We start from the raw sequence: 17,109 nt of genomic DNA, 5'->3' as shown, positions 1-17,109 counted from the left end.
TAGCAGTTGTAGAGAACAAACAAAAGGCAAAGAAAAAAAATGGAATTGTGATAAGCCAGTAGAAAACCTCAGAAATTTATAAGGAATGAGGACATAGCATCCTTTTGGTCCAAAAACACCAAGAAGGATTAATGGAAGGAGAGTTTATAGGGACAACATCTTGAAGGATGGAAGGACAAATGAGTTGAGAGTGGAGCGATCTACAACTGTTCTCCAATCCCCTTTTCATGGGATGAGGAATAGTCTGGAATTGAACCACATATTGTAAAAGCACCACCTAGGGCGGCCATGGTGGTACGGCGGTTAGCGTTGTCGCCTCACAGCAAGAGGTTCTCTGGTTCGATCCTCGGCTGGGGTGCCTTCTGTGTGGAGTCTGCATGTCCTCCCTGTGGTCGTGTGGGTTTCCTCCGGGTGCTCCAGTTTCCTCCCACATCCCAAAGACATGCTGTAGGTGGACTGGACACTCTAAATTGGCCCTAGGTGTGAGTGTGTGCCTTCCATGGAAGGTTGGGCACCAGGCTGGCAACTCAACACCGTAAAACTCTACTGCGAATCATGAGTGGACAGGTGAGCTGCTGTGGCAACCCCTAACTAGGAAAAGCCGAAAGTAGTAGTTTGTAAAAGCACCACCTCTATTGTGCCTTGCTCTAGCAGAGTTTGAATGATGAGATAAAGCAAGTGAATCTGCCTTGGTGAAGGCAGAGGAATAGTAAGGAAAGGGGGAACTTCTTTCCAGATCATTCTGTATTCCTTTTGGATGACTGAAAGCACCCATTTGTCTAAAGTGAGGTATAGCCAGCTTTTAGGGATGAGATAGGTCTTTTGGATAGGGGTAGGCAATAGAATGAGAGGTGGGGAGGGGGAATAGAAGTTAATCAGGCAGACTTGCCCAGGTAAGGAGGCCTCCCTTCTGGAGTCCCTTGTCAGATTTGTCCTGGAATCTTTTCCTAGGAATTTTCTTGGCCATATGAGAAGGCCTGGATCCCCTGTGGATGAAGGAGGTTTTTTTTTTTTTTTTTTTTGCAGGGTAGTTTCTTTGGTATCTTGGTAGAAAAGTAATAAAAAAAATCAGTCTACAGCCCTTCATAATCATACCTTGTTCCTGATATACGATAAGGCTGGCAGCATCCGAACCAAGCAAGAGGTCATTGTGTACAGGCAGAGCTTGAGTTTAGCCTTAATATCCTCTGGAAGGGGTTGAGAATGAAACCATGCATACCTCCTGATCACAGAACTTGTAACAGCTGCCCTGGAGGAAGCTTTTACTGCATCATAGCTGGGCCTAGCTACTTGGGAAGCCACAACCACAGAATATAAAGCCTGTTTACTTACAGTTTCCTCAGGGGAGGACAAAGCTGTATTTAAAGTGCTGACAACAGACAGAAAGTATTTAGTTATTTGAGTCCGATAATTCAGAGATCTAAAGGTTACAGTTGAGGATATATAAACTTTTTTCCCCAATCTGCCCTTTGACCTGCTGTCTTTGTCTGAAGGAAGGGCACTGGAAGCAGGCAGTAACTTAGAGGGCTTGTCTGTTGAAGGGAAAAGCAGAGAGGTCTGCCACAAGGTTTGATACAGAAGCTGTAAGCCTTTAGGTACCTTGTAAAATCTGCCAGGTATTATAAATGCCTGTGGCTGGGAGTCTGGTGCAGTGGAAGTGGATCAAAAGCATCCAGGAAAGCTTCCAGAACAGGAGGCACAGGACTACATACACCTACTTCCAACAGGTTATAGTATCTCTGTGAACATCATAAATTTGTTTAGATTCCCATTCATATTAACAGCTACCCCCAAAAGAAGCTTCTTCCACAGTACCAGTCATGGTGGGTCCCCCTCTCAGATCAATTGATATGGTAAGAAAATGGGTTACACAACAGGATCAAGAAAAAAAAGTCTAGCCAACAGTAATGCATCATCAGAGAAGCCAATAAATGTAAATTACCACGCAGCAAGTTGCTTATGCATGTGTAAAAGAAAATGCAGCTTAGAAGAGAATTAACCAGTGAAAGAAGAGTCTTTTACAGTACACCATAAGTTATTCTATTCAAAATGAACGCTGTATTACCTGCATCAAGTACTGAGCTCCATCCCGAACATCTTCGGCAAAAACTGGTGCATAGAAGGATTTGGTCTTATGCTTAATCAACCATCTCTGGTATTTGGCTTGATTAGTAATAAGTTCCTTTATTGCTTGTCTTCGTGGACCCTGTAACATAAGCATTAAAACAACTTTTATCAGTTACCAATGCAGTAACATAACAGCAATCCATATGGACATAGCCATACATACATATAGTCTGCATAACACAAAGCATATTTGATTGCTAGAATCTAGTTCTTGGAAAAACAGAAGACAAATGCAGACTATGGAGACAGTCATCGTTAGGCCAAAAGACAGAATGTGAGCCTGAACAAAGCTGTCTACTTTTTAATTGCCAATACAGCCCCAGGCCCACCCCTGAGAACTGATAAGTAACATCACTGCAGCAAGCTGTATTCTTAATTACCATCTAGAAGTGGAATGATGATATTCCTGTATTCAACCAAAATAAAAACCTGTCACAGCTCCAGGCTGACAAAGACAGTTTCCTTGGAAAATAAAGCAATCCACGTGTGGCTAATTCTACTCTGGAAAAAATACTTTTCGGTGTTCACTAGCTCTGCTTACAGAACTCAGGGCTCTAGGCCCTCATGCAGACAACCATATTTGTTCTTGCACAAACCAAGAGGTGCAGCCAGATGTCTACCCTACTTTGGGGAACCTCCTCCTACACAGAAACTTTCTTGTGCGGTCAAGAATCTGACCGCCCAAAACTATACCCTTTACATTCACCATGGGGCAAAAAGAATTGGTTTGATCCTTCTTCCTCAAACTTTGCAATGACACAAGAGCAAGCAGGAATGTATACAGGATTTCCCTTGTCACAGGATGGGGAACACATCCACCAAGGACTCCCCCCGTCAGGCTAGACCAAGATGAGGGGGAAAACATTATTCCATACGACAAAAGCTAATTTTCTGGAATTCACCCCATCAAGTAAATTTATTCTAGATGAAGCATCTGAATCGTACCTCTCAACCTCTTCAAGCAAGAAATCTGGACAAAGCCATAAATAATGGGGGAGGGGACAAAAGGCCCCCAAAATTGGGACAATTTTTAAATATTGTATTTAGAAATGTGGAAAGCAGCTAGAACAACACATTTTGCATTAGCATGAATTTTCTGAAGGGAATGAAGTCAAACGCAAATGTCTGCCATTATTTTCAGACTTAAATCTTCAATGATTTACTAGAAAACTACAATTTCATGAACAATTGACCAAAAATATGAGGCAAAATTTGGACATTCTGTGAAAATCTGTACAGTTGACAGGTATGTTTTAAATACACAACTCCATTATAAGAATACATCAACATTTTTTAAACACTACCAGCACTGAAGAAAACATAGTGGACTAGTAACCCTAAGCACCAAAGCTAGAATATGCCCTTCCATTGGCCACCTTAGTCAATTCATACAAATCTGGGTACTTGTGTATTATCGCAACCAGATCCCGAACAGGACAAGACAGAATTCAAATATATGCAAGTCCATGGTAGGTATTTCAAGAGGTTTCTGAACCTTCTCAGCCAACACAGTGAGTTGTTGAACACTTTTCCACTAGTGAACTTCATCAGTATGAGAATCGCAACCAGGAGGGCAAACTGTCATAATTCGTCGAATTAACTGTCAGAATTCCGCAATCCAATCTTAGGAAATGTTAAGCAACCCGTACGAAAGTTATGGTCGACTTTCACATTAGTCAATAAAATCTGTCTGTCCTAAACAGCAAGTGACAGTGGCACAATAAAAAATTGTTTCTAACTGCTGTCAGTTCTGTTAATGGGTCCTTAAGCTGCTTACATACACTTACAAACTTGCTACAATAACTGGATTTGTTTTCACATGTTTGCTGAAGGATACAAACTCTGAAATTGTAATGTATTATTTAGTCACTTCCCTCCTTAGTACTTTATCTGAATCCCCCCCACATTATACTGCCCTTCCGACACCATCCGTTAAGTATTTATGGCTTTGAAAGTAGAGAAATCCTTTGAAATTTTCCCGTAAGTAGGTGCACATGGAGCACATATTTTTTGGAAATGAGCCACTTGTCCTGTTCAGAATCAGGTTGCGATAATTGTTTGTGTCTTTCGGCTTTTCCCGGTTAGGGGTCACCCCAGCCGTACTCCGGTCCGCTAATGATTGGTAGTGGATTTTTACATACTGGGTTACCAGCCCTGACGCACAACCTTCAACGAAGGCACGCCCCATTCACATATGCCTCCACACAGAAGACGCTCTAGCTGACAATCGAATGGGACAACGTCTTGCTATGAGGCGACAACGCTATCACAGCACCACCACCGCAGTTAATCAGGTTGCGATAATACATAACCAAATTGGTTACAAACAGCCTAACATAAATTCTATACATCAGACCAACAAACCCAATGTTTTACCCATCTCACTTTGTTCACCCTATTTGTAACTGCACTTTGTATTAATTCTGCCCGTTTTTAGCTGATAAGCCATCAAACATACATGCACTACCCATTAAGGCATCATGCTCCATTCTCAAATACACATCCAAAACTTTGTTTCACATTACATGGTACTGAGTGTGCACTTTTTCAAATTAGGTTCAGCTGCCTTGAACTCCTCCCTACAAAATATTTGCATCAAAACAATTTGTGTATAACATTACAATAGTTGCTTTCTGAACATCTAAAATCTTCTACTTCTGTGTGTATTTGCTTTCAATTTAATCTAACCCTTTCTGATACAGTGGATCACTTTACACTCATTTTCCCTTTACTCCTTACTTTCTACATGTACTGCCGCACTACATAACGTGTGCATCACCTTCAGTTTTATATTTATGATATGTTAACAAGAATCACTTGCTAAAACTACAAATGAATCATAAATTGTCTTTGTCACATGACTGGTATAGAGCCCCTGACTGTGAAAAGGGTGACCACAGTTTCACTAGTGGCATCCTTGTTGGAGTCAGCATGGGGGTGGACAGAAATAATTAGGCTCAGCCTGCTTGTGAGAGGGAGAGGGGTTTGGCTCAAACTTATGACCAAGGCATACCACCACCAGTGGTGATATCAGCTATGTAATCTCACAGCCAAAATGTCATGGGACAGGCAGCATGTAGGACACTGTCATGTAGATGGGGTGGTCTCTCAATACTACTGCATGCTTCCCTGGGATGTCAGCCTAGAATGTCAGAAAAGTACGGCTTAAAGGGAAGTTCTGGTGTGAGCAATTTATGTAATGATGCAGGTATCCTGACTTCGCTCTGCCTCTCAGTTGCTGCACTCACCTTCCCTTCCCACCCAGCCAAAACAGCTTAACCGGGGTTGGGGGGAACTATCAGAAAAGTTGGCAGAAAAAACTGCATGGATGCCTAGCAGCTGATGGACATGCTGCAGCACAAAGAAAAAAATCTGCCCTTTTAATTAGTGAATGTATTCATATCAAACAGCTAAAAAAAAAACAAGGAAGTTCACTTCTCACTCAAAACTATCCCTACATCCATAAGAAAATATCTCCTAAAACTAAAAACTACAAAGCTCCGCTGCAGACAACCTTCCTCCTGAATTCCAAAAAATTGCAGCTGAAGCTCTGTCATATCCAAATCTATATTAATAAAGAGATCCAATCCAGAATCCCATGTCCCAGACATTTGGAAGAAGGCTTACATACATCCTCTTCATAAAGGAGGTCCCCTCTGCTGACTACTCCAACTTCAGACCAATAACCATCCCATGACCATTATCTAAAACATTAAATAAGTGCATTCATTCCCAAATACTTCAACACCTTACCATAAATAGTCTTCCCTCCTCCACACAAAATGGTTTTGGTCCCAACCATAGCACCACTACTGCCCTACATCACTTTGCTGATTCCATTAATAAAAACAGAAATACCAAAAACTTAGTGTGCTGTCGCTATGCTGGACCAGTAATCAAGGAGCCCGAATCCTCACCACTGACACTGGAGAGCGACATTCACTTAAAATACACATGGATACACTCAGTATTTCCAGATGCAGACCTCGCTGCATCAAGCACAATTTCCCTTAAGAGCACACAAGGCACACATTTGGTCCTGAGTCTGGGTGCCTCTTTCTCCCCCCAAGTGTCCAGCAAGGGTTCTTCCCACTCGTACTGTGAAACCAGTGCTTCGGGTCCCTGCCCCAAGTAGCTGACATACACATTCTGGGATTTAAGTTTCACACACACACACACACACACACCTGGGAAAGGCTGGCACAGATTACCCACTCTACCAACTTTACCCAGACTATAATGCAGATACACTGCCGCCAGTCAGTTACTATACGGCTCTTAAAAGGGTATCCAATTATGCTGATTGTGTTAATGTTAACACAAAAGGTAATGTTGACCAAACAGCAAATCTTTCAGGAGTGGCCAAGTTTATCACCAAATAAATATGAAAATACTCTCAAAGCTTAAATATTTTCTAAAAAGGACCAATCACAATGAAAAGTTTAAATATATTTAATAACAAACAAAAGAACAAGAAAATACTAAATATCTATTTACAGTAAACACCAGAGTTTCTCTCACAGGAGATATTAAAAATAATACAGATGGAAAGTTTTACACAAATGCACAAAAACAGTATTCAGCTAGTCTCACTATCTTTTCCCTAACTGACCTACAGAATTACTGTTCCTACTTACTGGAGAGAGAGAAAGGCAAGATAGATTACTGATCCTGACAGAATACTCCTGAGACTTCAGTCTCCTCCAATATTAAAACATTATTTCTGTGCAGAATTACATCACATACATCTGGTCATCTGACTTGGTTCCCATGCAACCTCACTGCCAGAAGCCGTCAGGGTTTAGCACCTATGTGTTAACATACACACAGATAGAACATTGCTCATGCTCAGATGCAGTGCAGTTGCTGGAACTCATAAAACCATAAAACTATTCAACTCTTCCTACAAGAGCTGCAATATTCTCTAGTACAGACATTGCGACTCTGACTCCATTCAAAACTGTGGGATAACATCTTTATGGCTTAACCATTAAGTAATTTAATTTCAAGAAAAGTCAGATGGATTCCCTTCCAGTATATGCTGTTACAACATATACATTTAATTCAGTTACAATAACACATGCACATTTATTTTCCTTCCAGCAAGGTGCACTGTTGATGCATTTTAACACAAGCAAACCTCACAGAGACATTTTCAGCACTAGCATCTGTACAAATCAGTTTGATACACAAATGACAATTATTTACAAAATTCCAGCTATCTGTGCTGACATGTTACAAATCAACTGCCCTATTTCTCCTAGCATGGCAGGCAGTACCTCCTATCATCACAACTAGTATTGTCCTTATTCCTAGACCTGTCCAAAGCATTCACTCAACACTATCTCTCAACATACACTATTACAAAAACTCTCCTCCTTAGGTCTCTCCCCTCCCTCCCTATTCTGGTTTAACAGATACCCAACATATGGATTCCAAGCAGTTAAATGGCAGCAAGTATACTCTTCATTTTTACTCACTGCTGTAGCCACACAAGGTTTCATACTTGGACCCCTACCTTTTAACATATTTATAAATGATCTACATAATGCATCCAAGCATGTCACTTTTGTACAATATGCAGATAACTCCAATCTCATTCTGCACAGCCTCTAACCTACAACAGAATCCTGCATCCATAGAATTCTGGATAGACAGCTCAAATCCTACTTAACCCCCAAAAACAAAATTATGACTGTTCACCCCAAAAACATTCTCTCCAAGCAAAACTCTTGTCAAAAACCACTTAAATAGCATCCTGATTGAACAGGTCCAACATCATCAAACTGTTAGGAGTCAGAATTGATGGCAACTTGAAATTTGATATACACTTCTAAACTTGCTATTTTAAAAAGGCTCAGCTGTTGTACAGAATAAATCCCTACCTACAAGACAGAACTAGGGAAATCATAGCTAAAGCCTACCTCCCACCTACCTTACTATATGCCTCTTCATTCTTTACTAGCCTATAAATCTCACCAGCCCAGAAAAGGCTCAAATCTTCAGCAAATTCACAGTCCAAAAGGAAGATGGTGTCAGTACAAGTCCAAAGATAGCAACAGCCAAATGAGCAATTAAAGACAGAACCTTTCAATCTGCTGAAAACAGTTATGGATCTTTATCCCTAAAATGGGACAGCAGTATACTTTCCTGCTACAAGTGTCCACAACTTTAAAATCCTTGGCTGGGAGTAAAGTAACAAAATGCTCTGATCTTGAGTCCTGAAGTAGACAGAAAACATCACAATACCTAGCCTGGGGCTGCAGCTTCAGAAACTCTGCTTGAGGCTTTTTGGGATGAGGATTCAGCAGTGGTCTGGATGCTTCCAAGATACTAAAACAGCATTCTTACTACCCAGATTTCCTGTTGGAGACAGGATGGTCCAGTACTTTTGCCACTTCCTCAGATAAATAGTTAGGTACTTGTCAAGGAATGAATGGGACAAAAGGCTTGCTCATACTAAGACTAAGCTCAAGCTCTCTACAAAGAGGAGATCAACTGGGGCAGGGAGCTTTAAGGTGATTTCACCCACAAGTGAGGTAGGTAGGTACCCAAGTAATAAACATCTTACATGGACTGCAAATCAGGATGGCCCTCATGGCTATAAACCTACAAAATAGTAATCCAAGAGATGGACATAAAAATAATATCCAAGTAAGCAAATCACTGAAGACTGTTGAAGCAAAGTCCAGCCTAATTTTGCAGAAGATGTCAAGACAACAGTTCAAAAAAAACATGGGTGTGTCAGATTTCTTGGGCTGAGAAGCCCTTTAAAACAGAAACAGGATTACCAATAGTTTAGCTAGAATGTTTTTAACAGGCATAAGCAACTGTTTTAACTGCCACATAACAGGTGGATATACACCCACCAACTAGGCAGTATGTTGTTGTCTCTTTCGGCTTTTCCCGGTTAGGGGTCGCCACAGCGGAACTCCGGTCTGCTGATTGGCAGTAGATTTTTCTGTGCCGAGTTGCCAGCCCTGACACACAACCTTCAACGAAGGTACGCCCATTCACACAGGTCTCCACACAGAAGATGCTTTCGCTGAGAATCGAACATGACAATGTCTTACTGTGAGGTGATAACGCTACCACAGCACCACCACTGCAGTACCCAACTAGGCAGTATGTATGCTAATTAATAAAAACTTCATGGCCATTAGCAAATGAAAAAAGCCACATTTACAGCAAGATGAGGTCCATTTAATTCATTTCTAAGCATGTTTGGCATTCAGTTTGGGAAACAGCTCTCCAAGGTTAGAATGAGCTGAGGAATACCAAGACAAACTCTGGCTGAAAGTAAATTTTCAGACCATCTTAAGATGGAACAAATGTGTATAATGGAATAAACTTCCCCTTTCCATGACAAAAATTCAAAGTCCCTGAGGGGCAGCAGAAGGGCTGGAGAGTTGTACACTTCAGGATAAAATTGAGGTCCTAAGAGCCACTCCAGTGGCATTCAGGGTACTGGAATACACATCTTAACTATGTCCCAGCCAACACTAGTGCAATTAGCAGCTCAGGTAACTAATGAAGTCACAGGGAAGTAGGAGAGCACCCAGTCAGAGGGGAGGGTGCTCTCTGGTGATATTCTCTAAAGGGGAAGTGTATTTCAGAGACGGGAGTTGCATCTGAAAACAACCAGTAAGCTGGGGAAAGGGAAAAGTGAGTAGGGCATATAAAATAATCCCCCCCCACTGGATGGAAGTACAGACTGCCCCAGGATGCCCTTAAAATCAACGACCAGCCCCAGCAACACCGAAGCAAGTCCACTGGGGAGAGGGGAGGAGGTGGATGCTGACAGACCTGGCTTGAACATGGGGTACTGGGGGCCAGGCCAGTATCAATGAGGTCCAAGTGGACCAGGGGGAAAAAAAAAAAGAGGTCTCAAAAATAAGACTGCAAGAGGACAAAGATGGAGACTATGCAGTAAAGCATGACACAAGTAGCCAAGATCTTCTTGCCAAAAATGAATGTGTAAGTTAAAACAGTGGTGAGGCGAAATAAACAAAGAAATTAGTAAAGCTGACACTAGTAAGCAAAAGAAAATCACTTAGAGCTTCAGACAACGGGCAGCCTACAGGATCAAAACTATCAGGAGATCAAAGTGAAATGTATTTTAACTTTTCAAAATAAAAGGCTCCCATAAAATGTTTCCATGTTTCCAAAAATAACCTACATCAGTAACAAAGAAGAAGGTATGGCTTCAGGAGCCATAGGCAGTGTTTAGATTAAAACATTCAGCAGAAAGTCAGATTTTAACATGCTCCTGGTCATTATAGAAAGATAGGCACAGTAAAAACTGATAATGATCTTCTTTCGGCTGCTCCCGTTAGGGGTCGCCACAGCAGATCAACTGTTTCAATTTCTTCCTGTCCTCTGCATCTTGCTCCGTCACACCAACCACCTGCATGCCCTTTCTCACCACATCCATAAACCTTACCTTAGGCCTTCCTCTTTTCCTGTTACCTGGCAGCTTCATCCTTAGCATCTTTTTCCCAATATACTCGGCATCCCTCCTCATCACATGTCCAAACCAAAGTAATCTTGCCTCTCTGGCTTCGTCTCCAAACCTTCCAACCTGGGCTGACCCTCTAATATACTTACTCCTAATCCTGTCCATACTCATCACACCCAGTGCAAATCTTAACATCTTCAACTCTGCCACGTCAAACTCTGACTCCTGCCTTTTTGTCACTGCCACTGTCTCCAACCCATATAACATAGCTGGCCTCACTACCCTCTTGAAGACCTTCCCTTTCACTCTTACTGGTTCTAGTCTGTCACAAATCACTCCTGACAGAGCTGGAAAAAAAAATAGATCTGTGCATCCAGAAAGGAGAAATGAGAACCATGTCCAAATATTCCTGAAACGTAATTCAGAAGGTCTTTTTAATGAGTGAAAATGAAAAAGAGGCTCAGAAAATCTCCTGCTCCATAAAAGAGAAAAGCATCTGACAAAACAAGCCCTAGGATATTGCTTAAGAGAACACAAGTGGCAACTTTATGTTGTCTGCCTTCAAAAAGTGCTCCACTTTGAAAGGAAAGACAAAACGGGTGACAAGGGGATGAGAAGACAGATTCAATGGTAAGTGTTCATGGAAATCCAAATTGCAACATCTTCACAGATGATCCAAGATGTATAGTACTTATCAAGCTTGAAACTAACGAGCTGTTTCAGAAAATCCAATCAAGCACATTGGAAAATCTAGTCAAGCACATTGAGTGTAAGATGCAAAAGAACTGGGGGATTTCACACTCTTGGTTTGACATAATGCATTATGATGGCTCTATTTTTTGCTAGAACAACGTGATCATGTAGGGAAATCTCAAGGATCAAAAAACATTGTATACCACCATCAGCAGAGGCAGGAAACAGAATCTGACATGTCTGCACACAAAAGTTATTTAGAATCATTCCACATCCCCTAGGGGGCAGTGGCAGGATACCTCTACAAAAATTCAGTGGAAAGGTATGCCCAAGCTCAGATTCACAATACTCAGCCACCAACATAACCTGTTTCATAGCTTCTAAAATCTGAAAGAGATAATGAAGGTGCAAAAATATTGATGCTACTGCAATGCAAGCACCACTTGAGCACTATGCATTGAAAAGCCAACATATAGCACCAGTCAATCTGCTGCCAATATGAGGTCTACATGATGAAGACTGTGATAAGCTCACGAATCAAGAACAGCAGCATTGCATGGAAATGGGCTTAAACAGAAGAGGAAACTGTTTAAGGTTAGAAAGACCAAAAGAATGCAGGAGTCTGTATGCAGACCTAGAAAACCCAATGGTTGGTCATGTTATAGGCATGACCTGAGATAGTTTGTAGCAACACCTTGTAAATACAAATCTATATAATTTTGTCCCATACTGAAATTAGGTCATTTTGAGTTAAGGCTGTGAAACTGTAGTCATGCAGTTCAGTGGGGAAGAGGAATGTGAAGTCCATAAAGATATGTTGTGATTTAGTGTGAATCACAGCATCAGACATCAACTCAAATGGCAATACCTTGAATGAAGAGGGGAAGCAGATGGCTCAGATATGAAGATAGTATCTGGGAGACTAAAACATATGGATGTGATGGTAAGCATTGAAACAAGAGCCATATCTCAACAGGGGAAGATGGTTCTGTACCATAAATGCTTTGAATTCCCTGTATAAAGTGTAAAGGTTCAGAAATCCAAGACCAAGGATTGCATGCAGGTCCATTGCTTTTTGAAATGCCTAAGAAAACTATGGAGTAAAAACACCATGTGTTAAAGGAAGGAATTTGGGCTCTATAGCAGCTTTAAAGGTCAGGGTAGAAATTTATCTTCATAGCTGAGCCAGATATAAAAGACAATATGGAGAAAAAGAGGAGGTTGAGAAAAAGTTACAAATTGCAGTATGCGATTCCCATCTAGCAGCTATTCTACATATTTATCAAAAACAAGAGCACACCAAGCAGCAGCCTAATTGCCAAAATGGCCCCAACAGCTTTTAGCATCAATGAAAGTCAACCAGAGAAGACCTGAAATTGCTGGTAATCTTAGAAACTGTGAATGCCAGAGAACTTCTCCGAGGATAAGATAGTTAAATGTTAATTTTCTCCTGTTCAGCTCAGAGATGAAATGATAGTGATGTCCTTCTTATACACACGATTGGGAGAAGATCTCTTGGGCTTCCTCCCCTTAATGTCAGAAAGGACCTACTAAATTTGCCCATCAAGAGAGACCATAATCATACAGTACCGTAAATCAGTCTAAATGGATTGCTGAATTTGTGTTTATAAACTATAGAAACAACCACAAATCTCCAGAGCAGCAGTCCTGGTCTGAATTGCATTCCAATCAAACACAGACATGAGCAACTGCATGTGGGTCTCCACTCAGTCATCCAAATTATGGAGGAGCTCTGTTTGATATTTTAATTCAGACTGGAGCTGGATAGAATTAGAGTAATTTCCCACTATGGATTCTGATGCTAACCCCAATACCTGCTCAATTGTGTGTTACGGCTGGTGATGTGGATATCAAGAACTGATGCTATGCATCTTTTTTACTCAAAAAACAAGAGACATTTAGAGGCCTTATTGAGAGTTAAACCAATGAGATATTGACTGTGCTACATTCATTAGCTGACAGTCACTACACAAGTTGATAACAGCTACTGATCCAAAAAAACCCCACAAACTAATGTTGCAGGAGAGTTGATTCAGGGAAAGGTGGCCGACAGCAACTGGCCCAAAAAACATTAGTGGTGCAGTATCTCATCGCTCTTGTATGATGATTAACATGCTGTCTGTCAAATATCTTTCAAGTTATCTTAACAGCTGAACAGATTACTATGAAATGAGGCAGCAGAATTTTCAGGGAAGGCTCTAGTATGTCAAGCTATTCCACCACCATCACTTTAGATGTCAACCACCATTTCTTCAAATTCTATGAGATCAACTTTTTAAAACAGCTCCTCAAAGGTGAAATGATCCAGAGTGGTTGTCATACAAAATATTAAGGAAACAGAAGTAAGGGATATTACAGGAGATGTGGTACTCAAAGATAATCTCAGATTCTGCATGAGAAAAATGTTCAACATGCATATCAAAAGTGTGATCCACATCTTGAGACAAGATCATAACAAAATATTTGAGTGCGCGCTCTAGGTCCTCTCTGGCCAAAAAGGACAAAAGTGACTGATTCAGTGAGTTAAGTTAAAGAAGTCAGGTCATTAAAAAAAAAAGGCACAACACCTAGAAACACTCAGAAAACAGGTGTTTTCTTGACTGCAGGAGCAAATGTGAAGAAAGATGTTAAAAGACTGCGTCATTAAAACAATATATGATTCTTCCAGACTTGATAGATTATGCTGTTACTGTGTGTGTCATCAATAAAACAAAGAAAATCAAGAACAAAACAGTAAAATTTCAACTACTACTACTGTAGATGTGATCTGTTCCTCTGAAGTGGTGGTAGAGAGTAGAAAAGGGTAGTTTTGCTCTTCCTTTTTATGGTACGCCTTTCACTGAGTGTGAAAATCTAAAATGGTGTACTCAAACACAGAAGTGGCAGTGCTGCCAGCTGGAAAGATGTGTGCAAAGGTAAAAAAAAATCCTGATTTATAGCCCAAGTAATATTAACAGGTGGGCTGCAAGTTCTGAAAACCTCAAATGTGAAAGAAAATCAGATATGCTGAATTTGTAACAGCAAAATAAATCTTCAGGACCGCTTCATTAAGTGCATGTATGTAGCTCTTCCAGGCATTAATTGGCACTCTACTGCAAGCTTTCACAAGTAGTTTATACTGAGGTGCCATCACTTCTTGTGTGTCAGTCATCACATGCGGTCTACTACAACTGGAAGGCTGTTTTTCCTCAATTCTTTCATGTAAATCACAGCAAAGTAAAAAATATAAGTCTAAATACACACAGCAGTATCTCAGATGGTATAACAAACCCACAGAAAAACAGGCAAAAGAATAGCTGCATGCAGAAGTTTTCCTTAACAAGCAGCATTCAAACAGGATTCACAAGTAACTATCCAGTCTAGGTCCATCTCAGTCAAGTAAAATAAGGTCCAGGCAACAACATGGAACTGGAATCAGTAAAATGGAAGTTGGCACGCTTTTAGGAAATGGGCTTTTATTTACCAACTAATAAACCAACATTAGATATTTTGTAAGCTATGATAGAAGACCACTAAAAAGTTCCATTTGGAACAAACATCAGTACAGAGGACCATTTTCTGAGTGCAATATCACCAAGGTGAAGAGTTGTGTGTGTGGGGGGGGGATACTGGGCTTTTTAGGGGAAAGTACATAACTTGCCCATTTCATCAGGCTTCAAAATCCCTTCGAACAGCCTAATATCACCAATACTGCTCAACCCATCAGGTATTACAGCCGACTTATTAATCAGATAAGAGAAGTAGACAAAGCAATGCCTACTTTCAAGCCAACATCCAAGAGTACAGCAGAAAACAGAGCTGTATAAGAAGTTACAGTAGATGTCGGTGCAGATCACTACTGCAGCATTGATTACATACCAGAAGTATCCTGCCATCTTGCCAAGTATACCATAGATTTGGTCAGCAATATCTTACATATGACTCAAGTGTGAAAATGAGAAGAGGTACACATGGGACATATAAAGGTACAACAATCCTCAGGACATTCTTTCTCCAGACCAATAGATGAGTGAGGCAAAAAAGAAAATGGAAACTAAGATGCGACAACAAATGGAGCAGAAAATGTACATCAAGTCCACTATGGCCAGAAGTAAAGGAAACCATAAATATACAAGAAAAAAATGGGAGAAAGGGGGGACTGCAACAATGATCTACTCAGGCATTTACTGCTATAAGTTCTTAAACAACTGTATTACTACATTTACTGATTGCTGTCATAGTACTGATTACATATCTGAACATTGCCACAACTTTTAGAACATGTAAGAGGCGGAGGACTAAGTAATGGAACTGCAGTTCAGAATTCCTTGGAAGATCTAGTGAAACCAGTTCTGGTCCATGAGAAAGCATCAATTTTACAGAGCTTAGTAAAAGTGGCAATGGAGGTCCAACAGGCTGATTCTAAAACTGATTTTGCATACACAGCCTTAAAAAAGGTACCAGTAGAAGCTACGACTCTGGTGAAACAGGCTTTGACCTAGAATGGAAGGGATTTCTCATGAAAGGAACAAAAGGAAATAACCAAGGAAATCCATTTGCAGATGGATTGTTTAGAGACAATGCAACCCAGCTTTTTTTTTTATCCAGCAAAGAAATAAACCGCTGATCAGGTTTCTCAACAGTTTTAATTTGGTTACGATAAAGATTTGAGCTGAAAACTTCCAAGATGGCTGCATACTGATCAACAAGTTGATTTCAGCTCTCTCAGTGTCAGCACAGAAACTGTAAAAAGAGGCCAGTGAAATGATCAGTTGGGGTTAAATTTAGTCACTGACTTGTAATTATACTGCTAGGATGCCATCAAAAATGACATTTGGAGAATCTGAGAAAAAAATCAACCAAAAGTAGGCCGGTAGCCTAGTATCTACCTATGAACCTATAGGAAATGCACCCCGGGGGTCACTTTTGTGGCTCTGCTCAACAGTGGTACAGGAAAATAACTTTCTTGGGTGGCGTATGCCAGGGAACCTTGTTGGCTAGGCTTACTTAGGCCCTTGGGCCGATAGCCTAGTACATACCTATGAACAAAAAACTCTGGCTGTGAAAAAATCCTGCAGCAGTTCAGCAAAAAAAAAAAGGGGGGCAGCTCAAAATTCTGGTAGCTTTACTGCAATTTAGAAGGGAAGAATACAAATCAAATGCACTTAGAATTGTTTAAAATAAATGAAATAAAGAAACGCTGAAGGAATATCACCTCAAATAACAAAAGGCTGGGAAAAAGTTTTAAGTAGCTGTTTAGATGAGCTGAAAACTGCAAAAATTAGGGGTTGAAATGATGAAAATGCTAGCTGAGCATAAGTCATCTCAAAAAGAGCTGTTTCCAAAAAAAAAAAAAAAAAAAAAAAAAGGGGGTTTGGAAGACAGGGCTCAGAGAAAAACAGATTGTCAGCTGTACCACAAAAACTGGAAGAAACAGACTGCTAGACTAGCGTTTTGACAGCAGTTTATTTATTTAACTGAAAGGACACGTGTATGCTCCATTTTAACTGAAAGGACACATGTATGCTCCATACATGTCCATCAGAAAGCAGCGAAGACCTACATTAGTAAACATGCAATCATACCAGCAGAGAGAGTTGTCCCTGACAATTTTCTTGCAGATAGAAAGTATTAAAAATTGGTCCAAGAAGAAAAGCAAGAGCATCTCAGAAACCAGTGCATGTGATTCAGCTGCTGTATTATTTTCTGGGATGATCAAACATTTTCACTCCGGTGGTGGTGCTGCGGTAGCGTTGTCACCTCACAGTTAGACGTTGCACGTTCGATTCTCAGTTAGAGCATCTTCTGTGTGTCGACATGCGTGAATGGGC

The 17,109-nt window shown here is 40.7% G+C and overlaps 1 protein-coding gene across 2 annotated transcripts in view; it reads right to left on the bottom strand.

Moving 5' to 3' along the window:
* Positions 1-17,109, bottom strand: part of SLC12A2 (solute carrier family 12 member 2) — a 2,115,502-nt gene that overhangs the window by 406,612 nt on the left and 1,691,781 nt on the right. For both annotated transcript variants that reach the window (XM_044060802.1, XM_044060801.1), the window contains exon 17: positions 2,066-2,206. In XM_044060802.1, the coding sequence (XP_043916737.1) occupies positions 2,066-2,206 (141 nt within the window). The remainder of the gene's footprint in view (positions 1-2,065; positions 2,207-17,109) is intronic.

Source organism: Protopterus annectens, chromosome 2.part0 (assembly GCF_019279795.1).
Source record: "Protopterus annectens isolate FY-2018-M chromosome 2.part0, PAN1.0, whole genome shotgun sequence".
NCBI lineage: Eukaryota > Metazoa > Chordata > Ceratodontiformes > Protopteridae > Protopterus > Protopterus annectens.
Note: the sequence above shows the minus strand (reverse complement) of the source record. Positions and strands in the feature narration are given on the sequence as shown.